A 26,022-nucleotide genomic window follows, 5' to 3' on the forward strand; every position below is an offset into this window, starting at 1 on the left:
AATTTTTATATAATTTGATCAAAATTCGAGCTAAATTCTAATGAAATGCTGAAAAATTATATTTTTTCTCAAGTTTTGATGTATTTGATTTATAACTGAAACAGCAGTTTAAAAAAACACAATTGTTGCGAGATTACCACAAAAAACGATACTAATGTGAAACTATTGAAATGTCCAGTATTCTTTAAAATCAAGTAGCCTGAAGGTTAAAGAAAACTTTTCGAATCTCTTTAACTGATTCGGGCAAATAAAATTAGGAACCAGTAATTTTTTTAATGTTTTTTAAATAGCAAAAATTTAGTAATCAGGCGGTGATTGCATTTAAAACTGTAGTCAGAATAACACCATTGAACAACAATTCTCATGAAAAACTATGCCTGAAATGCTGTGCAAGGATAAGAACAAGCTCCTAATTTGAATGTTAAATGACTTCGAGAATAGTCAAGTTGGATGAGCAGCTCTCTAAAAAAAGACGTTTAAAAAATTCTTAAATCTCTAAAGTGTAAAATTAGGAGATTAATAATAGCAAAAAATTGCATGATGTCGGTTAAAAAATTTTTTTATTGGAAGTTTTTTGCACCGGCTGAATCAATTCGAAGGAGAAACAAACTATGTTGAAGAAAAAGTGTCAAGTTTTTCATTTACAACTCAAATATGGAAAAAGTTACAAATTTTGCTCAACTGAAATTTTTTGTTTGATGTAATCTTCATAATTTTCGTGAATTTTACAAAAACTGGTAAATATTTATTCAATCTGGAAACTTTCACCTTTTGGGTTAGCAAAAATTCAAAAAGCGTGCAAAACCACAAAAATTGGGTAAATTTTTTAATAAAAATTTGAGCGCATTGGGTAAATATTATAAAAAAATTTGTCTGTAATTTTTTTTTCGAATAAACCCTTACCTTTATACTTTTGAAGTCTAAATTGCAACAGTGGCTGCAAGAAATTATGATTGTTGTTGTGAGATGACCTCAAAAATTGCTAGTTATCTGCTATTATTGAAATAAGGATAAATTTTTATATAATTTGATCAAAATTCGAGCTAAATTCTAATGAAATGCTGAAAAATTATATTTTTTCTCAAGTTTTGATGTATTTGATTTATAACTGAAACAGAACTTTAAAAAAACACAATTGTTGCGAGATTACCACAAAAAACGATACTAATGTGAAACTATTGAACTGTCCAGTATTCTTTAAAATCAAGTGGCCTGAAGGTTAAAGAAAACTTTTCGAATCTCTTTAACTGATTCGGACAAATAAAATTAGGAACCAGTAATTTTTTTTATTGTTTTTTAAATAGCAATAATTTAGTAATCAGGCGGTGATTGCATTTAAAACTGTAGTCAGAATAACACCATTGAACAACAATTCTCATGAAAAACTATACCTGAAATGCTGTGCAAGGATAAGAAGAAGCTCCTAATTTGAATAATAAATGACTTCGAGAATAGTCAAGTTGGATGAGCAGCTCTCTAAAAAAGACGTTTAAAAAATTCTAAAATCTCTAAAGTGTAAAATTAGGAGATCAATAATAGCAAATAATTGCATGATGTCGGTTAAAAAATTTTTTTATTGGAAGTTTTTTGCACCGGCTGAATCAATTCGAAGGAGAAACAAACTATGTTGAAGAAAAAGTGTCAAGTTTTTCATTTACAACTCAAATATGGAAAAAGTAACAAATTTTGCTCAACTGCAATTTTTTGTTTGATGTAATCTTCATAATTTTCGTGAATTTTACAAAAACTGGTAAATATTTATTCAATCTGGAAACTTTCAGCTTTTGGGTTAGCAAAAATTCAAAAAGCGTGCAAAACCACAAAAATTGGGTAATTTTTTTTTAAAAATTTGAGCGCATTGGGTAAATATTATAAAAAAATTTGTCTGTAATTTTTTTTTCGAATAAACCCTTACCTTTATACTTTTGAAGTCTAAATTGTAACAGTGGCTGCAAGAAACTATGATTGTTGTTGTGAGATGACCTCAAAAATTGCTAGTTATCTGCTATTATTGAAATAAGGACAAATTTTTATATAATTTGATCAAAATTCGAGCTAAATTCTAATGAAATAATGAAAAATTATATTTTTTCTCAAGTTTTGATGTATTTGATTTATAACTGAAACAGAAGTTTAAAAAAACACAATTGTTGCGAGATTACCACAAAAAACGATACTAATGTGAAACTATTGAAATGTCCAGTATTCTTTAAAAACAAGTGGCCTGAAGGTTAAAGAAAACTTTTCGAATCTCTTTAACTGATTCGGGCAAATAAAATTAGGAACCAGTAATTTTTTTTATTGTTTTTTAAATAGCAATAATTTAGTAATCAGGCGGTGATTGCATTTAAAACTGTAGTCAGAATAACACCATTGAACAACAATTCTCATGAAAAACTATACCTGAAATGCTGTGCAAGGATAAGAAGAAGCTCCTAATTTGAATGTTAAATGACTTCGAGAATAGTCAAGTTGGATGAGCAGCTCTCTAAAAAAGACGTTTAAAAAATTCTAAAATCTCTAAAGTGTAAAATTAGGAAATTAATAATAGCAAAAAATTGCATGATGTCGGTTAAAAAATTTTTTTATTGGAAGTTCTTTGCACCGGCTGAATCAATTCGAAGGAGAAACAAACTATGTTGAAGAAAAAGTGTCAAGTTTTTCATTTACAACTCAAATATGGAAAAAGTAACAAATTTTGCTCAACTGCAATTTTTTGTTTGATGTAATCTTCATAATTTTCGTGAACTTTACAAAAACTGGTAAATATTCATTTAATCTAGAAACTTTCACCTTTTGGGTTAGCAAAGTTTCAAAAAGCGTGCAAAACCACAAAAATTGAGTAATTTCTTTTAAAAAAAATTTGAGCGCATTGGGTAAATATTAAAAAAAAATTTGTCTGTAATTTTTTTTCGAATAAACCCTTACCTTTATACTTTTGAAGTCTAAATTGTAACAGTGGCTGCAAGAAATTATGATTGTTGTTGTGAGATAACCTCAAAAATTGCTAGTTATCTGCTATTATTGAAATAAGGACAAATTTTTATATAATTTGATCAAATTTCGAGCTAAATTCTAATGAAATGCTGAAAAATTATATTTTTTCTCAAGTTTTGATGTATTTGATTTATAACTGAAACAGCAGTTTAAAAAAACACAATTGTTGCGAGATTATCACAAAAAACGATACTAATGTGAAACTATTGAAATGTCCAGTATTCTTTAAAATCAACAGGCCTGAAGGTTAAAGAAAACTTTTCGAATCTCTTTAACTGATTCGGGCAAATAAAATTAGGAATCAGTAATTTTTTTATTGTTTTTTAAATAGCAATAATTTAGTAATCAGGCGGTGATTGCATTTAAAACTGTAGTCAGAAAAACACCATTGAACAACAATTCTCATGAAAAACTATGCCTGAAATGCTGTGCAAGGATAAGAACACGCTCCTAATTTGAATTTTAAATGACTTCGAGAATAGTCAAGTTGGATGAGCAGCTCTCTAAAGAAGACATTTAAAAAATTCTTAAATCTCTAAAGTGTAAAATTAGGAGATTAATAATAGCAAATAATTGCATGATGTCGGTTAAAAAATTTTTTTATTGGAAGTTTTTTGCACCGGCTGAATCAATTCGAAGGAGAAACAAACTATGTTGAAGAAAAAGTGCCAAGTTTTTCATTTACAACTCAAATATGGAAAAAGTAACAAATTTTGCTCAACTGCAATTTTTTGTTTGATGTAATCTTCATAATTTGCGTGAATTTTACAAAAACTGGTAAATATTTATTTAATCTAGAATTTTTCACCTTTTGGGTTAGCAAAATTTCAAAAAGCGTGCAAAACCACAAAAATTGGGCAAATTTTTTCAAAAAAATTTGAGCGCATTGGGTAAATATTATAAAAAAATTTGCCTGTTATTTTTTTTCGAATAAACCCTTACCTTTATACTTTTGAAGTCTAAATTGTAACAGTGGCTGCAAGAAATCATGATTGTTGTTGTGAGATGACCTCAAAAATTGCTAGTTATCTGCTATTATTGAAATAAGGACAAATTTTTATATAATTTGATCAAAATTCGAGCTAAATTCTAATGAAATGCTGAAAAATTATATTTTTTCTCAAGTTTTGATGTATTTGATTTACAACTGAAACAGCAGTTAAAAAAACATAATTGTTGCGAGACTACCACAAAAAACGATACTAATGTGAAACTATTGAAATGTCCAGTATTTTTTGAAATCAAGTGCCCTGAAGGTTAAAAAAACTTTTCGAATCTCTTTAACTGATTCGGGCAAATAAAATTAGGAACCAGTAATTTTTTTAATGTTTTTTAAATAGCAATAATTTAGTAATCAGGCGGTGATTGCATTCAAAACTGTAGTCAGAATAACACCACTGAACAACAATTCTCATGAAAAACTATGCCTGAAATGCTGTGCAAGGATAAGAACAAGCTCCTAATTTGAATTTTAAATGACTTCGAGAATAGTCAAGTTGGATGAGCAGCTCTCTAAAGAAGACATTTAAAAAATTCTTAAATCTCTAAAGTGTAAAATTAGGAAATTAATAATAGCAAAAAATTGCATGATGTCGGTTAAAAAATTTTTTATTGGAAGTTTTTTGCACCGGCTGAATCAATTCGAAGGAGAAACAAACTATGTTGAAGAAAAAGTGCCAAGTTTTTCATTTACAAGTCAAATATGGAAAAAGTAACAAATTTTGCTCAACTGCAATTTTTTGTTTGATTTAATCTTCATAATTTGCGTGAATTTTACAAAAACTGGTAAATATTTATTTAATCTAGAGACTTTCACCTTTTGGGTTAGCAAAATTTCAATAAGCGTGCAAAACCACAAAAATTGGGCAAATTTTTTCAAAAAAATTTGAGCGCATTGGGTAAATATTATAAGAAAATTTGCCGGTTATTTTTTTTCGAATAAACCCTTACCTTTATACTTTTGAAGTCTAAATTTTAACAGTGGCTGCAAGAAATCATGATTGGTGTTGTGAGATTACCTCAAAAATTGCTAGTTATCTGCTATTATTGAAATAAGGACAAATTTTATATAATTTGATCAAAGTTCGAGCTAAATTCTAATGAAATGCTGAAAAATTATATTTTTTCTCAAGTTTTGATGTATTTGATTTACAACTGAAACAGCAGTTTAAAAAACATAATTGTTGCGAGACTACCACAAAAAACGATATTAATGTGAAACTATTGAAATGTCCAGTATTTTTTGAAATCAAGTGCCCTGAAGGTTAAAAAAACTTTTCGAATCTCTTTAACTGATTCGGGCAAATAAAATTACGAACCAGTAATTTTTTTAATGTTTTTTAAATAGCAATAATTTAGTAATCAGGCGGTGATTGCATTCGAAACTGTAGTCAGAATAACACCACTGAACAACAATTCTCATGAAAAACTATGCATGAAATGCTGTGCAAGGATAAGAACAAGCTCCTAATTTGAATTTTAAATGACTTCGAGAATAGTCAAGTTGGATGAGCAGCTCTCTAAAAAAGACGTTTAAAAAATTCTAAAATCTCTAAAGTGTAAAATTAGGAGATTAATAATAGCAAATAATTGCATGATGTCGGTTAAAAAATTTTTTTATTGGAAGTTTTTTGCAGCGGCTGAATCAATTCGAAGGAGAAACAAATTATGTTGAAGAAAAAGTGTCAAATTTCTCATTTACAACTCAAATATGGAAAAAGTAACAAATTTTGCTCAACTGCAATTTTCTGTTTGATGTAATCTTCATAATTTTCGTGAATTTTACAAAAACTGGTAAATATTTATTTAATCTAGAAACTTTCACCTTTTGGGTTAGCAAAATTTCAAAAAGCGTGCAAAACCACAAAAATTGTGTAAATTTTTAAAAAATAATTTGAGCGCATTGGGTAAATATTATAAAAAAATTTGTCTGTAATTTTTTTTCGATAAACCCTTACCTTTATACTTTTGAAGTCGAAATTGTAACAGTGGCTGCAAGAAATTATGATTGTTGTTGTGAGATAACCTCAAAAATTGCTAGTTATCTGCTTTTATTGAAATAGGGACAAATTTTTATATAATTTGATCAAAATTCGAGCTAAATTCTAATGAAATGCTGAAAAATTATATTTTTTCTCAAGTTTTGATGTATTTGATTTATAACTGAAACAGCAGTTTAAAAAAACATAATTGTTGCGAGATTACCACAAAAAACGATACTAATGTGAAACTATTGAAATGTCCAGTATTCTTTAAAATCAAGTGGCCTGAAGGTTAAAAAAACTTTTCGAATCTCTATAACTGATTCGGGCAAACAAAATTAGGAACCAGTAATTTTTTTTATTGTTTTTTAAATAGCAATAATTTAGTGATCACGCGGTGATTGCATTTAAAACTGTAGTCAGAATAACACCATTGAACAACAATTCTCATGAAAAACTATGCCTGAAATGCTGTGCAAGGATAGGAACAAGCTCCTAATTTAAATTTTAAATGATTTCGAGAATAGTCAAGTTGGATGAGCAGTTCTCTAAAAAAGACATTTAAAAAATTCTTAAATTTCTAAAGTGTAAAATTAGGAGATTAATAATAGCAAATAATTGCATGATGTCGGTTATTAAATTTTTTCATTGGAAGTTTTTTGCACCGGCTGAATCAATTCGAAGGAGAAACAAACTATGTTGAAGAAAAAGTGTCAAGTTTTTCATTTACAACTCAAATATGGAAAAAGTAACAAATTTTGCTCAACTGCAATTTTTCGTTTGATGTAATCTTCATAATTTTCGTGACCTTTACAATAACTGGTAAGTATTTATTTAATCTAGAAGCTTTCACCCTTTGGGTTAGCAAAATTTCAAAAGGCGTGCAAAACCACAAAATTTGGGCAAATTTTTTTAAAAAAATTTGAGCGCATTGGGTAAATATTTTTACAAAGTTTGTCTGTTATTTTTTTTCGAATAAACCATTACCTTTATACTTTTGAAGTCTAAATTGTAACAGTGGCTGCAAGAAATCATGATTGTTGTTGTGAGATGACCTCAAAAATTGCTAGTTATCTGCTATTATTGAAATAAGGACAAATTTTCATATAATTTGATCAAAATTCGAGCTAAAGTCTAATGAAATGCTGAAAAATTATATTTTTTCTCAAGTTTTGATGTATTTGATTTATAACTGATACAGCAGTTTAAAAAAACATAATTGTTGCGAGATAACCATAAAAAACGATACTAATGTGAAACTATTGAAATGTCCAATATTTTTGAAATCAAGTGGCCCGAAGGTTAAAAAAACTTTTCGAATCTCTAACTGATTCGGGCAAATAAAATTAGGAACCAGTAATTTTTTTAAAGTTTTTTAAATAGCAATAATTTAGTAATCAGGCGGTGATTGCATTGAAAACTGTAGTCAGAATAACACCACTGAACAACAATTCTCATGAAAAACTATGCCTGAAACGCTGTGCAAGGATAAGAACAAGCTCCTAATTTGAATTTTAAATGACTTCGAGAATAGTCAAGTTGGATGAGCAGCTCTCTAAAGAAGACATTTAAAAAATTCTTAAATCTCTAAAGTGTCTAAATTGCATGATGTCGGTTAAAATTTTTTTTATTGGAAGTTTTTTGCACCGGCTGAATCAATTCGAAGGAGAAACAAACTATGTTGAAGAAAAAGTGTCAAATTTCTCATTTACAACTCAAATATGGAAAAAGTAACAAATTTTGCTCAACTGCAATTTTCTGTTTGATGTAATCTTCATAATTTTCGTGAATTTTACAAAAACTGGTAAATATTTATTTAATCTAGAAACTTTCACCTTTTGGGTTAGCAAAATTTCAAAAAGCGTGCAAAACCACAAAAATTGGGTAAATTTTTTAAAAATAATTTGAGAGCATTGGGTAAATATTATAAAAAAAATTGTCTGTAATTTTTTTTCGAATAAACCCTTACCTTTATACTTTTGAAGTCTAAATTGTAACCGTGGCTGCAAGAAATTATGATTGTTGTTGTGAGATAACCTCAAAAATTGCTAGTTATCTGCTTTTATTGAAATAAGGACAAATTTTTATATAATTTGATCAAAATTCGAGCTAAATTCTAATGAAATGCTGAAAAATTATATTTTTCTCAAGTTTCGATGTATTTGATTTATAACTGAAACAGCAGTTTAAAAAACACAATTGTTGCGAGATTACCACAAAAAACGATACTAATGTGAAACTATTGAAATGTCCAGTATTCTTTAAAATCAAGTGGCCTGAAGGTTAAAAAACTTTTCGAATCTCTTTAACTGATTCGGGCAAACAAAATTAGGAACCAGTAATTTTTTTATTGTTTTTTAAATAGCAATAATTTAGTAATCACGCGGTGATTGCATTTAAAACTGTAGTCAGAATAACACCATTGAACAATGATTCTCATGAAAAACTATGCCTGAAATGCTGTGCAAGGATAGGAACAAGCTCCTAATTTGAATTTTAAATGACTTCGAGAATAGTCAAGTTGGATGAGCAGCTCTCTAAAAAAGACATTTAAAAAATTCTTAAATCTCTAAAGTGTAAAATTAGGAGATTAATAATAGCAAATAATTGCATGATGTCGGTTAAAAAATTTTTTCATTGGAAGTTTTTTGCACCGGCTGAATCAATTCGAAGGAGAAACAAACTATGTTGAAGAAAAAGTGTCAAGTTTTTCATTTACAACTCAAATATGGAAAAAGTAACAAATTTTGCTCAACTGCTCAATTTTCGTGAATTTTACAAAAACTGGTAAATATTTATTCAATCTAGAAACTTTCACCTTTTGGGTTAGCAAAATTTCAAAAAGCGTGCAAAACCACAAAAATTGGGTAAATTTTTTTAAAAAAAATTTGAGCGCATTGGGTAAATATTATAAAAAAATTTGCCTGTTATTTTTTTTCGAATAAACCCTTACCTTTATACTTTTGAAGTCTAAATTGTAAGAGTGGCTGCAAGAAATCATGATTGTTGTTGTGAGATGACCTCAAAAATTGCTAGTTATCTGCTATTATTGAAATAAGGACAAATTTTTATATAATTTGATCAAAATTCGAGCTAAATTCTAATGAAATGCTGAAAAATTATATTTTTTCTCAAGTTTTGATGTATTTGATTTATAGACAAAGGTAGCTGCAGGAACCTCAAGTAATTATTGGGTGGATGAAGATGGCCAAAAAGACGTTAATTGTCTTAAATCATGAAAAATAACTGATTTTTTGACAAAAATGCGGTCAATTTTTTTTTTCAAATATCCTTACAAGAAGACAAAATTTTCTGAATTTCTCTTGTTAGTCAAATTCTAAACTATGCAGAGTTGAAGTTTCAAACCTCATAGGTTAGTTAGTTTGGGATTCAGATGCCCTCAAAAAAGTCACAGAGTGTCTGAATAAAAAAGTGGGACTGGCACTACCATTTTTTCAAAGAGTGGGATCAAAAAGTTATGGGAAGTGAAAACTCCCCCAGGTACGAACCAGAACGTTGCAGGCAAGTTCGATAGTTTTTTCAGGCTGGCTGGGTGCGACTACGACCTCAACTGAGAACCATATTTGATAGAGTGGGTCACTCTCTGCATTCACAGCTGCAGATGTCCTCTCCGAAATTGAGGGAGAAGCGACCAGAGTAGCTGTCAAAGTGTCCTCGTCAACTTCCCTTGAAAATAAGGAAATGAAGGTTAGAGGGTGGAATGAGGTAACATCAAAAATATATGGAACAGTCGTTCCAAACAAATACTAGATGATGATGATCAAAGCTGAATTAGATGAATTCATAATTTGTTCACTCGCGAGAAATTTTAAAAAAAACTGCTGGCCCATTTTAGACACGCAGCTTTGAGCTTATTTATATTTAATCTATATAGTATTAAAACTTTGGGCTTTCTAAAAATATTTAATGACTTGAGGGTCATTTTTCGGTGGAATAAAAGCCAAAAGTGTGAGGTCAAAATTGCGGAACCTTCAAGCGCTGTAGTCACCATCTAATGTCACAAGCCATAAAATGTCGAGCAAAAAGAGGCGGTTTTCATTGAGTATCAGAACTGTTTTACAAGACGCTAAATACATACCTGCCCTTATCTTTGGCCACGAATGAGAGAATGCTTCTGTAAGTTCCTCTCTTCAGAGGGGTCAGAAACACTTCACACATCTGCACTTTCTGGGGCAGAACTGTCACTGAGTCGGGTCCACTCAAGAACGGACAGTCGGACAAGATCTGGAAAAGAGGAATGAAAAATAGTCGAAAAGTTTCTATCTTTGATACACGTGAAATTTTACAGTTTATCAAAAGTCAGAGATCACGGGAATGAAGAGACAAAATAATTATGCAATTCGGGATCGTTTTAATCCACCCCCGGCCTATCAATGAGGTATCATTGACTAGATTTTTGAATCGAGCGGATTATTGGCCAATCGGAGATCAGTAATAAGTTTTCAGCACTAGCAAAGTAGAAACTAAAATGGCATGGCGTATAACCTGCAAAAAATTGCATATAACGTTTCGGTGGAAATTTAAAATACCAAGTTCACTAAACCTTTAAAAATTCGGGTCTTTCCCATTCAAGCCCACCCCGCCCCCATGAAATTATAGCCCCCATTATAGTATAATTACCACGATTGGGGGGATTTAGTGGGAAAGACCCAAAATTCTTTCTAGCCGGCCGTAATTTACTATTTTTTCACAAAAATAATGCGGCGAAAAATTGCCTGAACAGATATTTTATATTTGACTAAAAGGATGAAATTGCTTGCAACGACAGCCAATTCAATTTGAGGCATAGCTTGTTGAATTTTAAAAGATTCATTTTGGAGACGATCAAGATTAAAGCTCTGATCAAGAAGAAGAAGAAGAATTAATTTCTCATTAAAAGTATTAACATCAAATAATTACAAAAAAATAAGGACACACAGAGAGGACAGATAACGGAGCAATAATGCTCACTAGAAGGAACATCATGAATTACTGATACTTACCGTTTGCGATTATCAAGTTATGAGCATAAATCATAATACACAAATAATGGAAAAAAAATTAAAATAATTAAAAATTTGATTCTTTCCCTTTATAGCCCTCCCCAGCTTAGTGATTGGTCATGTAACCTATAGCTACCCAATCATGCCAAACTTACCTTAATCGGGGAGGCTATAATTTCGGTGGGGGGCTATAATGGGAAAGACCCGAAAATTCAACTGAATTTATTATTCTGATTACGAATAAATATCTATACTAACATTGAATGTCTGTTTCCTGGCAGTGGTGTTTGGAACCTTGACCATGTATCCTGTCTTCCTCTTGACAGTACAGTTCACTACAAAGTGGTCCAGAGCCAGAGGTCTCTCTCCGAATCCAACCAGTGAGAAACAGTGCTCCATCCCGTCTGTCTTGTTCACCAATCTTCAACAATTATAGAACAAAATGGAAATATCGTTAAAAAATAGGCAAAAAAATCTATAAATTATATGATCAATTTTCAAATTTTTGTCTGTCTTATTCAGCAATCCATGAATGCAAAAGCACAGATCAAGTGCAAAATTTAAAAAAATATATTAAGAAATATGTACAATTAGAATGAAAAATGACTTAAGTTGCAATCTTTGTCAAACAGGCCGCCATTTTTATTTACGAATCTATACCAAGCACCAAATATCATGTTGTTAGATGAAAAAGCATTCCGACAGCGTGTCTGTCGAAATCTATATCGTGTTTGTTTACAAATCTATAGAAATAGCGATGAAGAGTAAATTTAAAGAAAATAAAACAGACAAAATGCCTAAAGGAGAGAGTTCGTACACACACAGTAACAGGCTTTAAACTAAATTATATCACCTTATTTTAAAAACCAAGCCTTAGGTTGTTCTAACTTCAGATAACCATGAAGTTTGATTGATAGATTTTCAGTGAGTTACATTAACCATTCGGTTATTTTCAATTACAACTTTTAGATTTTTAAATATAATCGACAACGTCAAGCGAATTGTTCTCAATCGACTGGCGAGTGGTTGGCTTCATCAGGAGCTAACTGAGGCTCAGAGATTAGCTCAGGCTTAGTTGCGGAAAGGGAGGAGTGAGTGAATAGGGGTCAAACTATCCAGAACCGCCCTTCACACTATGAAATTATGTCTCATCAACTGTTTCACTCTGCAACAGAATCGGAATGTTAATGTTCAAGAACTTAATTCCCGCAAATTTTAGCGGGCCGGCGAGACACCCCATTAACCAGAATACGAGATAAGGCAAACAAAGAAATAAAAAAAAAACAAAACAAACATTAACTACGACCAAATTTCAATAACTCCTTTTAACAAGGCTTATTATTTCAAAGTCAAAATAGCATCAAAATTTGTCATCATCTACAATATGCCACGTGATTGACGACAAACAGACGGGCAAAAAATAAAAACTCTATTATAGTTTCCAAGAAAACGGTGTCGAAGCCGTTAAAACCATAAGCTAGTCACTAAAAATTTTATATATGTTCAATTACGTCTTATTTCAACGCCGGTGGAACCTGTAAATAATGTCACCTTGTGACAAGACCTCACAAAATTTGGCATATATTCAAAAATTAAAATAATTTAGTAAACAACAATTATCAAAGCCATGACACTAGTAGATAAAAGCAAAAACCCGCTAAAAAGATTAAATTTTAAAGCACAGGAAAGAAGATGAGACCTTTACTATTGAAGAAGTGATCTAAGTTGAGACTATTTTATAAGTTGTCAGAAAAAAATTCGAAAAATGGAGAAATTAAAAAAATTTACTGATAATTTCTAAAATATGTTCAAAGACATTAAGGGCCATTAGGTATAGTTTTAAATCATTATATAGGCTCACCTATACCACCCCGGGAAGCCAACTGGAAGCTTGATTATTGAGAGTAAGTCATGAAACGGCAAACAAAATAGCAACTGCTGACAACACAATAATTCAATTTAAACTTACGAAACACTTTGTCGAAGCCATAAAATCAATGAGCTTTTCTATGAAAACCAAATATATATTAATTGGGCCCAGTTGCAGTTAAATAGGATCTGTCACTTATTGAGCGTTGATATGAAATATTTTTTTAAAAAAGACAACGCCGGCAACACAATCAAACTGATTTTTTGATTGTCAAAATCCACGATGGTATCTAAACCAGCCATGATAATGCTCCATGTCTATAGAACAAATTAAATTGATTCAAATTTCGTCTAAATATAAGCCGAAACTTAGCCCAAAAAATTCAATATAAGGAATAAATTAGGCATATAAGAAATTATCAAAAGCGCTGCAGGTTTTTAAATCCAGAAAAAAATATATTTATTGGGCCTAGTTACAGTTAAATAGGATGGCAGCAAACGTGCTCATAGGAAGCAGAGTTACAACCATCCGTTTCTTGAGGTTTTTCAAGATTTTATTTTCAGTTTTTAGGTCTTTTCTTAAGGCAAACTTAAACAACGTGCGCTAAAGAAACATGTTTGAAATGTCAGAAATGTCAAATTAAACATTACAGGAACCGTCCTGTATAATTAAAGCTAAAACCAATAACACCATCTTCAACAATTTTTCTTTTTTCTTAACGTTTTTGCAATATTGACAGAAAAAGATCAGCAAAAGTTACAGAAAATATGAAAATATTTTCTGTGAAAATATGAAAATATTTTCCGTGAAAATATGAAATATGAAAAAATACAAAAAAACTACGAATGTTAACAAAAGTTTAATGATAACTGCTTGGGAAACGCGAGACTTAAAAAAACTCTTTTTAATTATATATTCTACGCTATATGGTCTTTCTATTGATACCACTCATGACTCTTTATAATGAATATATCGATCGGCCAAAAAACCAGTTGAGGATATAGTTCCTCGCTCCCCAAAAAGTGGGGTCGGAACAAAACTTATGGCATTGAAATCAGAGGAAAATTTTTAGCAATTTGTTACCTTAGTGTGCCCTCAGAATTTCCTTCGAATAGAGGTTTGAATGTGAGAGGATAGAGAGTAGTCTGGTTGGGTGTCGCAGCAATCGTTTGAGGGCCACTGAAAGACTCCCCCTTCAGGAACGCCTAAACAAGAGAGCCGATTATACGTTCAAAATGTATTAATGAAAACAGAAGCTTAATTCAAAATTTATGTGGGTCAAAAACTACTTGCTCAATATAAAGTATCGATAATTGCATTAACAATACCATTGATTCTACGTATCGACTGAGCTTGATCATAAAAATTGACATCGAATAACTATTCTGATCCGATTTCAAGAACTACAGTCATTACTCACCGGTAGAATGTGAGCCACCCGAATTAAAACTTTTACGTTTTTATAATGGTAAAGACTCTAAGCCTTTAATCTCACCCAATGAGAGGGGAGCTAATAAAATTTCACTTCGAAGATAAAAGTACCAAAAGAAGAAAAGTCATTCAAAGCGATGTTAATATGGGAATCTGATCGATGTTTATCTGTTACCATTTTTAATCAACCACAATTGCAACAAAATAACATTCTCTGAATTTAAATGCACATTTTAAGTTCTTATAATGATAATGGTATATATAAATTGCTACTAAAACAACAACAACATCAACAGCAACCTCAACAAAAACTGACCTGTAGGAACCAGTTTGCGTCAGTATTGTTGACAATCGGGATCTCCTGGACCACAGTCTGCTGAGCAGGGCAGGCGAACTCCAGAAGTGCAGTTGTCCCCTCTGGACTCACACTCACTTCTAAGTGGTACAGTCGGATGTCATTGGGACTCCTCAGCACCACTCGACAGGCGTAGTGACCCACTTGGGGTGCTTTGAATTTGATCGGTAGAGAAATCGTTCCATCGTCCAAGTTCAGACCTAGGCGAAGATAGGGAACTGTTCTGCCTATCGAGATCAAAAAGTTCCTTTTAATGATATTAAGAGATAGCCCCTTTTGGGCGAACATTCCAAGATGACCTTCAAGTCTCAACTGTGGCTATTTAAACAACTTTAAGTAATGATTACGTGACTCTGCTTGAAGTCACTGAGAACTTCTGGCGTTCATGGAGAATCGCGAAGCGGTTCGAGATATTAAGTCAGAATTTTGAAGTGACTTCTGCAGAGTCACTTAACCATGCTTAAAACACGAAACGCGCACGTTTAAAAATGACGAAAGTCAACGAAATTCAACTTCTGGCTAAGTAGCAACTTCTGGCATTTTAACTTCTGGCACTGCAGACTTTCGGCATCTTAAAGTGTTTTAAGAAACAATACGCAGTTTTAAGATACAGTAGTGGAGTTGATTTACGTGTAAACTCTTCATTTCGTACATGCGCAGAATCTGAGCTGAAACGAGCACAAAAATAATATCCAAGGCCACATTTTTTGCTCATCATGCGCAAGAAACCTTGGGAGCTGTAGTATTTCAACACTGTGATATCCGTCCGTTTTTGCGTACCACTATCTTGAACAATTACACAATTTCATCGCAGATTCTAAGACAGCAGAAAATATAAACGCTCACCTAAATCAAGCAGCGACTTCGGAATGACCCCCGCTTGTTCCTGTTGATTCGGTTTCTTCTGTCTTTTGAGACCATCATTGATCGGATGAGGCACAAACACCGATTTGGGAACTTTGAAGAACATTGAAGAGGCCTCACATGTGAAGTCAGTCCCGTCTGGGTTCAAGGTCATCTGGGCCAGAAGGCGTGATTTCTTCTTTGGGTTCAAGTCAGGTTCTGCAAGGCTGGCAACTGCCGCTGTAACGCTTCCCGAAGCCAAGGTTCCCGTTAGTTTTCTTAAAATAACTTACTTTGAATCGACTTGAAAACAACTTCATATCATTGACTGAAATTATGCGTACAGGTACATTACAAAACTGCAAGAATAAACTCTCGTTAGTGCTTAAATGCCTTTTAATATTTGTAAATGTTTTATTTGTAACTCGCGTTTTTAACTATAATATGTAACACATAACATAAAAATGGCGCAAAACATTAATTATAGGATGAAAATGAACAAAAATGAAGACAAGAATTGTGTTTTAATTGTAATGGTAACTTCTCAGCTTGTGCCATATATGACATAACATAATTTATGGTTTATAATTTCGATCTTTTCCGTTTGTCCCCCCTCCCCCCACCAAAACGTTATGCGACCCGCAGTTACAGAACACGTACCACAACAAGGTAAATCATTTTATAGTACGGCAGGTGTTGTGTTGGATTTGAGCTAGCGGAGTTTGCATAGGCGGGAAAATAGATGCAAAAAAAACTGAAGGAAAACTTTATTAGGTGTTCATTTTTGTCCACTTTCTGTTGTCATAGCAACTGTTGTCATAGTAATAATCACAGTTATAGTTCAAGTTACAGTTACACTTATAGTCAAGCGATAAAAAAGGGGGAAATAACAATAGCTACCCAACAGAGACTCATCTAAAGCAGCCGCAGAAAACGGCTTTCTTCCTATAACTCAGCAAATACTGCAAAAATAAACTGACTTGAGCAGTAAATAACGTGGTACTGTGTCGCGTTTTAGATATTCTTAAGCAGTGAATTGATACTATGTCTTGCATTGAAAATTATTCTTGAGCAGTAATTTATTTTTATTGTGTCTTGTATCTATGAATTATTTGAGCTGAAATTCAACTGTTACGAACCCCAGCTTCTAAAATTTCAACTGGTGAGTACAAAAGGCAAAACGGAGGTTTAAATGTTTTTGTATAAATAGGTCTTAGACATATATCTTTGTTTTTGATTTGTTTCCATATCGGATTGAACTGGTATACATAGAGAGATCCCGTATTATGTGATGCGTAGCAAACTCAGTCCAATTTTATATCGAAAACACTAAGATTAGAGAGTAGTCAAAAACTAAACTTTAATAATGAAACGGTAAGAACATACCGGATATACAGTTACAAAAGCGAACAGCAAAAACATAATATGCGGACAGATTTTAAACCACAAAAACGAACTGGGCGCTGTAAAGATTTCCTCGTCACAGACTATTGGGAGAGCAGCCGCTATATGCTGCGGGGGGGGGGGGGGTACAAATATTATGCACCAACTAATCTGAGGGGGAGGGCACAAAACGAGAAAATCCTATAACGCACGGGGGAAACAAAAAAGATGCTGAAAATGAATAAAAATTTCTAAGTTAATCATCATACCTGCGCGTGAACTCTTTCACGGACATGAGCTGCTGTGCAGCAATGACAAGAGCATTCTCTCTCGCAACATTAGTGATGGGAATGTGAAGTGTCTCTGAAATCTCCTTCTTAGCTTCACACCTCAGGTAGACAATCCGGTCGTCCCCACCGTAAAGACCCTGACTACCACCTGGATAGAATCAATCGGAAATTATGGACGATTTTGTGGGCCTCAGTTTTGTGGGCATGAAAGTAGTGGAACAACCCACTACTTACATGCCCAGAAATGCATGTTCATTTTTTACATAGAAATGTGTGCGACAACTCATCTTTATTTATGACTGCTGTGTCTAAATCAAATACGTTTAAAAATATACCATTATAAGGGTTAAAACTTAATCACAGATGATCCTATTGTACCCGGGGGTGGTGGGCGGGGGGTTGTATTTCAGTAGACGGCTAATAAAGACATACCCGGCAGATTGTCGGAAAATAGCCGTCGTTGATTCCAATAAGCATGATTGGGATTGAAAGAATAGAAGATATTGAACATACTTCTGGTTCTTATAGAGAGGCTACAGGGGCTACTATTAAAACCAATAAGCATTAGAGATGGTAACTAAGACTTATAGGAACGACGTTCAAATAGCGGGCATCTAAAATTGGGCTTTATGGTTGTATCCCGTTTCTATTTCTGACTTCAATTTTTTATACTGACTCTGTTCATTTTGAATTGCTTTGCTGAGCAACTGATGTTCAAAATCACTTTTAGCAGAATGAAAGAAGAGAGAAACTAGCCTACAGAAATCAAAAATATTTCACGCAAAATGTTGAAAAAGCGGCAAAATGAGGTAAAGCGAAACATTTTTTTGTTCGACGAAGTAAAAAACATAGCAGGACAAGTACTGAAATACAATTCAAAGAATTGAATGAACAACTTAGAAGTACTCTACTTGACCAGCAGGTCAATTGAACAATGCCAGCGAAAGAACAAACAAAATCATCTCAAAAAATTGAACAAACAATCAAACAAATTAAACAAAAAAATAATTATTGCTAAAACTTTGAAGTTTTTAACCCTCAGGCAAAATTTGATAACTTCACAGATACCTATTTCAAAAATATGTTCAAATCCAATTTTTGTTTCTGAAATTGCTGCATTATTTTATCTGCAAGGCCAGAAAAAAATTATTGGCCCTTGAAGATCGATTAACTCGAAAAAGACCAATTTTTTTTTAAAAAAAATGAAATCAACTGCATATTTTAAGGAAATGTTGCTGAAAACCGTGCTATTAATCTTTTTAGAAAATTTCATTGTCTCTAGAGGCTATCCAGTAACCCAATTCCAAGCCTTAAAAAATTGATTGGTTCAAAGATCGATAGGCAATAATTTTTATAAAAAATTTCAAATAAAAAAGAAATTCGTTCTATTAAAATGTTGACAACCATTCAATTGCCCCCTAGCAACTATCTAATAGCATACGATCAAACTTTGTATGAGATTATCTGGCTACTTAGGCAAGAAAAACCGAATAGAAGACAATTGTTTTGAAAAACTTTTAAAAAATGCAAATTTTATCGGAATATTTTTGAAATTCGAAAAGTTAAATTATTGAAAACGAATCCATTGAAATTAAGAAGCATGCAATAACTTTTTTCAGACCGACTACGGAATAGTCTTCCTGACGCTTGAGAATAGATAAATATCAGAAATTGACAAAAACTTTAGGAAACATTGGAAAAAAACTGCAGATTTCATAAAAAAGTGCTAAAGTTCGAGATATTAAAAAGTTGAAAAGCAATCCACTGTTACAAGAAACCAAACAGTGCCCTATTATTAAACCTTCTTGAAGGATATTCCCTGGACCCTGAAGCTGGAAAAGCTCAAAAAATGACAAACATTTTCAAAAAACTTGAAAAAAATTGCAAAAACTATTATCATTTTGCGTGTTTGTGTTTGTAGAACCAAAACAAATAGCTCATAAAATGATCATAACGAGTAATTTCGTCTCGCAAAACGCCTCAATCAATTTTTAAAAACTTCAAGCTAAGACTAATTAAACACAACACTAAAAAAATCACAAAAACAAGGAAAATTGCCCCATTTTGAAAGCATTTTAACCTTTTAACCCATTTTAACCCATTTCAACTTTAAGCACTTGAAAGAATACTAGCGTCCACTTTGGGCCTCTAATTGAACTTAATCCCCGCTGGGCTTTACCTGTTTATCCCGTTCTGAAAGATCAGAGTCATTAAAAAATGTGTGAACACATCTTAAAAAAAAAACACAGCGCCCCAATATAATTCAAATTCTTTGAATTGTAAAAAACTAGGAGCACTATAATAGCGGGCTGAGAAGATGAAGGCGTCTATTAACCAGTACTAGATATTTAAGGGATTTTACCATATTTTACTGTATTTTGAGGACATTCTTGCACAGTTTTAAAAAAAAAATTGATCGAATTTGTATTTGCCCGGGGAGAGGTGGAAGTATGAACCGGGTGATCCAGACAAAAATGAGCCATGATCAGACAATCCACACAATAATTTGGTCTTGATTCAATCTTCTATAATTTAACGCGAAATAGAGCGAAGTATTTTGAAAAAAACGCGTTCATTTCTCGACTCTGCCGCACCACGCAGAATTCGGCGACTATGATTCGAAGGTGCGACTATTCCAAATTGTGCAACTATGATCACACAAAAATCAACAGAATGACAAAAATAACGAATAAATTTTGGCGTCATTTTATTTTACAGTCACAAAGCAATATAGAATTTTTTTACAAAAAAATTGATCAAAGCAACAGTCGAATAACGAAGCTATGTGCATCTTTATTAAATCACATGAACATATAATTCAATTATGGTTGTGAGTTGATGAATGAACATGCAACAATTGTGAAGAACAATATGATCAGTTATTGATACAACATTACCTGCTAGCGAACAAGGGGCACCAATTTCTAAATAGATTCTAACATTTCTAAACCAAACAAATGAATCCATAGAATGAATCAATTTCATCCAATCCTTCCATCCAAACTGCAGATTTCATTAAAAATGCTAAAGTTCGAGATATTAAAAAGTTGAAAAGCAATCCACTGTTACAAGAAACCAAACAGTGCCCTATTATCAAACCTTAAAGGATATTCCCTGACCCTGAAGCTAGAAAAACTCAAAAAATGACAAACATTTTTAATAAACTTGAAAAAAAATTGCAAAAATTATTGTCCTTTTGCGTGTTTGTGTTTGTAGTACCAAAACATATAGCTCATAAAATGATCATAACGAGTAATTTCGTCTCGCAAAACGCCTCAATCAATTTTTAAAAACTTCAAGCTAAGACTAATCAAACAAAAAACTAAAAAAATCACAAAAAACAAGGAAAATTGCCCCATTTTGAAAAACTCTTAAAAATGACTTCTTAAACTTAAATTGAGGCCATCCCAGCAACTGCACCACTCTAAGCACTTGAAAGAATACTAGCGTCCACTTTGGGCCTCTAATGAAACTTAATCCCCGCTGGGCTTTACCTGTTTATCCCGTTTTGAAAGATCAGAGTCATTGAAAAATGTGTGAAAAAATCTTTAAAAAAAAACACAGCGCCCCAATACAATTCAAATTCTTTAAATTGTAAAAAACTAGGAGCGCTAGAATAGCCGGCTGAGAAGATGAAGGCGGCCATTAACCGGTACCAGATATTTAAGGGATTTTACCATATTTTACCGTATTTTGAGGACATTCTTGCACAGTTTTAAAAAAATTGATCGAATTCGTATTTGCCCGGGGAGAAGTGGTGGAAGTATGAACCGGGTGATCCAGACAAAAATCAGCCATGATCAGACGATCCAGACAATAATTTGGCCATGATTCGAACTTCTGCGATTTAACGCGAATTAGAGCAAAGTATTTTGAAAAAAAAAACGCGTTCATTTCTCGACTCTGCCGGACCACGCAAAATTCGGCGACTATGATTCGAAGGTGCGACGATTCGAAATTGTGCAACTATGATCAGACAAAAATCAACAGAATGACAAAAATAACGAATAAATTTTGGCGTCATTTTAGTTTACAGTCACAAAGCAATAGAGAATTTTTTTACAAAAAAGTCGATCAAAGCAACAGTCGAATAGCGAAGCCATGTGCATCTTTATTAAATCACATGAACATATATTTAATTTATGGTTGTGAGTTGATGAATGAACATGCAACAATTGTGAACAACGATATGATCAGTTATTGAGATGCGTTTCTGATCATAATGATACAACATTACCTGCTAGCGAACAAGGGGCACCAATTTCTAAATAGATTCTAACATTTCTAAACCAAACAAATGAATCCATAGAATGAATCAATTTCATCCAATCCTCCCACCGGCTTTGGCGGTGTTTATGCAGGATGCAATCTGCTTTGTTCTGTAAGTGATGGTCAGCCGCCCACGCACTGACCTGACCCCATTGCAGGCACCTGGCTTTGGGGAAAATCCTGGGAGGGGGGAACGCCTGCGCCCTTGTTATTAAATTTTGAAAAATTTTCCAGCTGAAGAAATACGAACTGCTCGCAGTTCTTTGGGTTTGAAGACAGCAGAAATAAATTGACCTGAGAATTGTGTCATACTGGCTTTAGATTTTTTGATCTAGCAGTTAATTATAATTATCTAATTTTTATAAGAAACTTCACAACTTCATCATCAGCTGGCTCCACCTTACAAAAGCGTGATCTGAGCAGTTAATCTTGGGGGGGGGGTTTAATCGAGATAATTATATGGTTCCGTCTCATTCAAAGAAAGAAAGAAAAAAGAAAGAAAAAACGTTATGTACTGTTTAAACGCTTTGTACAGTCTCAATGAAAAATGGTATAGGTAGAAACTAACTTGCAGCAGCCGCACTTGAGATTCTGTTGCTTCCCTCAGCTGTGAAAAATGGAACCTGCTGCGGCAAAGGCAACCCAGCCGTAGCTTCTATGAAGTACACAAACTCTCCCACATCTTCGTTTATGAACACGATCGAACATGGTCGTTTGCCTTCTGAGAAGGGCAGGAAAAGGACGTTCAGCTTGGCTGTGCCCTGTTTGCCCGCTTCTAGATACACTGACTTAGCACTGCAGTAGAAGGAATTGAGTTCTTTGGGTTTTTGGGCTAAAATTAGGTTACACGATCAGATTTTTATTAACTTTAGAGAAAAAGAACGAAATCGCTAATTTTTGATAACTATCGCAATATCTACTCTAGAAAACTGAACTTATTGGGCTAAAGTATTGGATGATGAGGTTCCTGTCAAAATTTTTCCCGTTTCATGTAGGATTCTTGCAAGATCTAGCCCAAAAATGCATAAATTTGCAAGATTCTAGCGGGAATCTCATGAGATCTTACCACACTCTGAAACTCTCTCGTGTGAAATCACACGATTTTTTTTATCGTGCAATAAAAAATCACACAATAAAATTATCCTAGTGTGATGAAAAATTTACACAATACTTCGTGTGAATGATCGTAAGCGAAGAATTAGCAATTTTTAAAGGAATTTTTTTCCGAAAACTGTTTTTAGTTGTTGTATTGAAATGTCATGAAATGAACATGAAAATAAAAATTTTCATGAACGCTTAGTCCGGTTTAAGTGTTGAAACCCAGATAAAATAACAACAAACAAGTTTTTCCATTTGCAAAAATATGCCGTTGTTAAACACCCAAAAAAAATTTCCGTTGAAAACTTTATAAATTTCACGGAGAAAGTGTAGCACTCATGAGTTTTAGGCTCAAACTGCTTTGTCCCTTGTTTTTTCGAGACTTTTTTGTGCCAAGCTCTTATTTAGTTGTCCAATTTCTGAAGAAATTATTGTATTCTTTAATAATGAATAGCTGGACCATAAAATTGACCGCCTGCGTAACTTGTTCAGGCTGGGCCATACAAATTACCGCCTGCGTAATTCTCCTTTCAGTTGTTTTCAAAGAGTGAATTCGAACGCTTTCCTGATAATCCTAATTCATAAAATCCTACAACTAAGGCCACAATTTGTTTTAAAAGCTCGTTTCGGTGGCTAAATAACAAAAAGGTTTACCCGATTTGTCGTGTAAAAAGAGACACGATAAAAAAAACACAATTTCTCGTGTAGATTGACCGTTTATCGTGTGTCTTTCCACGAATTTTTGTGCAGACAAGCGGTTTTCACATAACCAATTCATTTGTTGGTCAAATTTGTACAAGCAGCGTGTATTCATAGCTTAACATTTCCACCGACAAATTGCTCTAGCCAGATCAAAAAGTGAATATTCAACCGCTAATAAGATCGTACGCATAAGATACTGCTTATCTTGCACGAATCATGCAAGATAGTCGGTTTTTACAAGGTTCGTTTGAGAGAGAGATAGAGAGAGAGAGAGCCGCTGTCCAGAATACTGGTGTGAGCAAAGCAATCCTGATTGAATGGCAGCGAATAGAGTAAAAAAAAAACAAACTTTTGTCAAGATGAGGCACCAAAAATAACACTGAACACAAAACCTGAGATGAAATAAATAGATGTCATTTATAGGGAAAAATTATTGATCAACAACAGAATTCAAATCTGCTTATAAGAAGCATTTATAAATAAAACCTCACAGCACGAACTACGAAAAAGTCTCATTTTCGTGACAAATTTTCAGTAGAAGCTTCAGAAGAAACCTGAAGATAGTAATAGACTTGAAAAATTAGATTATTATTTCTAAAAGCCAACTATATTTTTCATTGAAGGGATGTCATATTTGTCAAAATACTGAACACTTTACAATGATATTCCTTGAAATAATAACTCTTAATACTCATTTATTCCCTAACAATGTGATAGGGGAAACATTACAACTGCAACATGTCATAGTTCAAAGTCAAGAAAAGATGTATAAACATAAGGATGTTGACCATAAGGATAATTTTCGTTTCAACTTGGTAACCACTTCTAAGAGTTCCTCAAAATTTTTAAATTTCGCTTATAGGTTTTTAGATATTTCAAGGGCCTGTATCTGTAAAAAAAAAAGGTGCGTGTTGTGTTTTTGATGATATTTTTTTCCAAATTTCTATTCGGAACAGTTTGTGATTTGAAACTATTTAGACTTCACGAACATTGACATAACTAGTAAACAAAATGTGTCATTTGCTGCTTTTCATCTATAAAACTAGGAGCTGTTTCAACTAAGAGATAATTTCTATTATCCTATTTTTTCCAAATAGTTGATTGAGCTTTGAAAAAGTGCCCTTAGATTTTGAATATTGAAAACTTTTTCATAGGTCTCGTAGGTTTTCATTGTAATTTTACAATTAAATCTCTGTAGTGGTCAGTAATATGCTATGCTTATAACAGCATTTGATGTCCAATGTTAAAGCCCCAGCTGTCGTTTGAGAGTATTTCGACACATGTTAGTCGGTTATGTTCTAAAACACCAGTTTTCATAAACAACACCTTGAAACCAATCAACAGATTGATGGATCGTTTCGATAATTTGAATGAAAGTGAGTACAAGTGTTGTATAGTAAATTTAAGAACAGCGCTATTGGTGAAATAGAGATAAATGGTGAGGTAATGATTGAGAAAATTGATATTTTTGGTCTATTACCTTTGAGAAGTTTCGCCCACAAAAAGGGCACGGCTGTACACAAACAAACAAGTTCAATAAATGGTGAAGCAAATCATCACAAGTTATCAGTTCAACAAATAATTTTTTCTTGAAACTACTTTTTAAACAATTGTTTCAAAAAATGATTTTTCTTGTACCACTTTTTCAACAATGTGGTTACAAATTTGTTAACTTTGAGGTTCTCAAATGAACGATCGGTACCGATATTAGTTTCTTCTAAGTCTCGATGTCAGATATTTCAGTAGTTCATACAATCTTATGCGTACTTTAAATTGAATAATTGCAATGAGGTTCTTTGTAAACATTCCAAAAAAAACAAAATCAACTTAGTTTGATAAAAAGGAAACGTTTAATAAATGATCGAATGAATGATAACAGGCGTTCGAGCAATTGGAAAAGTTCCACAAACTTTTTTTTCAAAAATATGGTGACACAATAATTGAATTTGACATTTCTTAATTGAACGATACAGAATATCGGTTTCTTTTAATTCTTGGTATCAGAAATTTAACTCTAAAGTTGCTCTAAAGTTTTTACTTTCGTTATATTGATTTGTAAATAGACATTTTTTAAGCATTCGAACTCAAAAAAAATCAGGAAAATAAATAAAGCAAACTTACTTTGAAGTATTTCAGGGTCATTAGGAACATATTCTTCGGTAGTTTCGTCAACATTGTATGACTCATCGGGTGAACTTTTTGTCTTCTGTCCGTGATCAATTTTAGACCTCACGTGACTTAAATCAGGACCTCCAGAACCTTGCGGACCACCATTGGGCAACCCTGAGGAACACCGTGGTGCTCCCGAAGCGTTGTTGACCGAAGTTGTGAGTCGTGTTATTGGTGAATCACTGTCGGCGGATTCGACCAAAACGACGTTGAAATTACCCGCTGTATCGAATGGGTTCGTGACCTTCAAGTTTATATTTTGCATTTCGTAACAAGGCGACTCGGATTTGATAACTTCGGAATGAGTGACGGAATCTATTGTGGTTTTGAGGTTGAACACTAAAGTCATTCCTAGGGTGCCTCCAATGTTGCGGGCGACGAGGCAGAGAACGGCGTCGGCTGGTCGTAAGAATCGGCTTTTGAATTGAATCATCACATTTTGTTCACCTGAGTAACAAACAAATTCTTTTCAGATAAAACCAAGAGTACTATTCTTTTTTGACCACTTGGAGGAGAGGGGGGGGGGGTTGGGAGAAGAGACTCAAAAGTACTTATGCAGCCCTCCCAATCAGAAATAGCTAGAACGTAAAACGCAGTACACACTAGTTATAGCTAGCAATGATAACGTTTG

At 33.0% G+C, this 26,022-nt stretch overlaps 1 protein-coding gene across 5 annotated transcripts in view; it reads right to left on the reverse strand.

Moving 5' to 3' along the window:
• Positions 1-26,022, reverse strand: part of LOC142349892 (cilia- and flagella-associated protein 47-like) — a 144,330-nt gene that overhangs the window by 48,690 nt on the left and 69,618 nt on the right. For 4 of the 5 annotated variants that reach the window (XM_075401731.1, XM_075401734.1, XM_075401733.1 and 1 more), the window contains 10 exons: positions 25,344-25,838; positions 21,991-22,254; positions 20,051-20,077; positions 17,133-17,301; positions 15,484-15,758; positions 14,599-14,837; positions 13,935-14,056; positions 11,240-11,402; positions 10,078-10,223; positions 9,488-9,665 (listed from right to left, as the gene is read on the reverse strand). In XM_075401731.1, coding sequence (XP_075257846.1) covers positions 9,488-9,665; positions 10,078-10,223; positions 11,240-11,402; positions 13,935-14,056; positions 14,599-14,837; positions 15,484-15,758; positions 17,133-17,301; positions 20,051-20,077; positions 21,991-22,254; positions 25,344-25,838 — 2,078 coding nt within the window. The remainder of the gene's footprint in view (positions 1-9,487; positions 9,666-10,077; positions 10,224-11,239; positions 11,403-13,934; positions 14,057-14,598; positions 14,838-15,483; positions 15,759-17,132; positions 17,302-20,050; positions 20,078-21,990; positions 22,255-25,343; positions 25,839-26,022) is intronic. The other variant, XM_075401732.1, reaches the window with a different exon arrangement.

The sequence above is a fragment of the Convolutriloba macropyga genome, chromosome 11 (genome assembly GCF_964194025.1).
Source record: "Convolutriloba macropyga chromosome 11, txConMacr16.3, whole genome shotgun sequence".
NCBI lineage: Eukaryota > Metazoa > Xenacoelomorpha > Acoela > Convolutidae > Convolutriloba > Convolutriloba macropyga.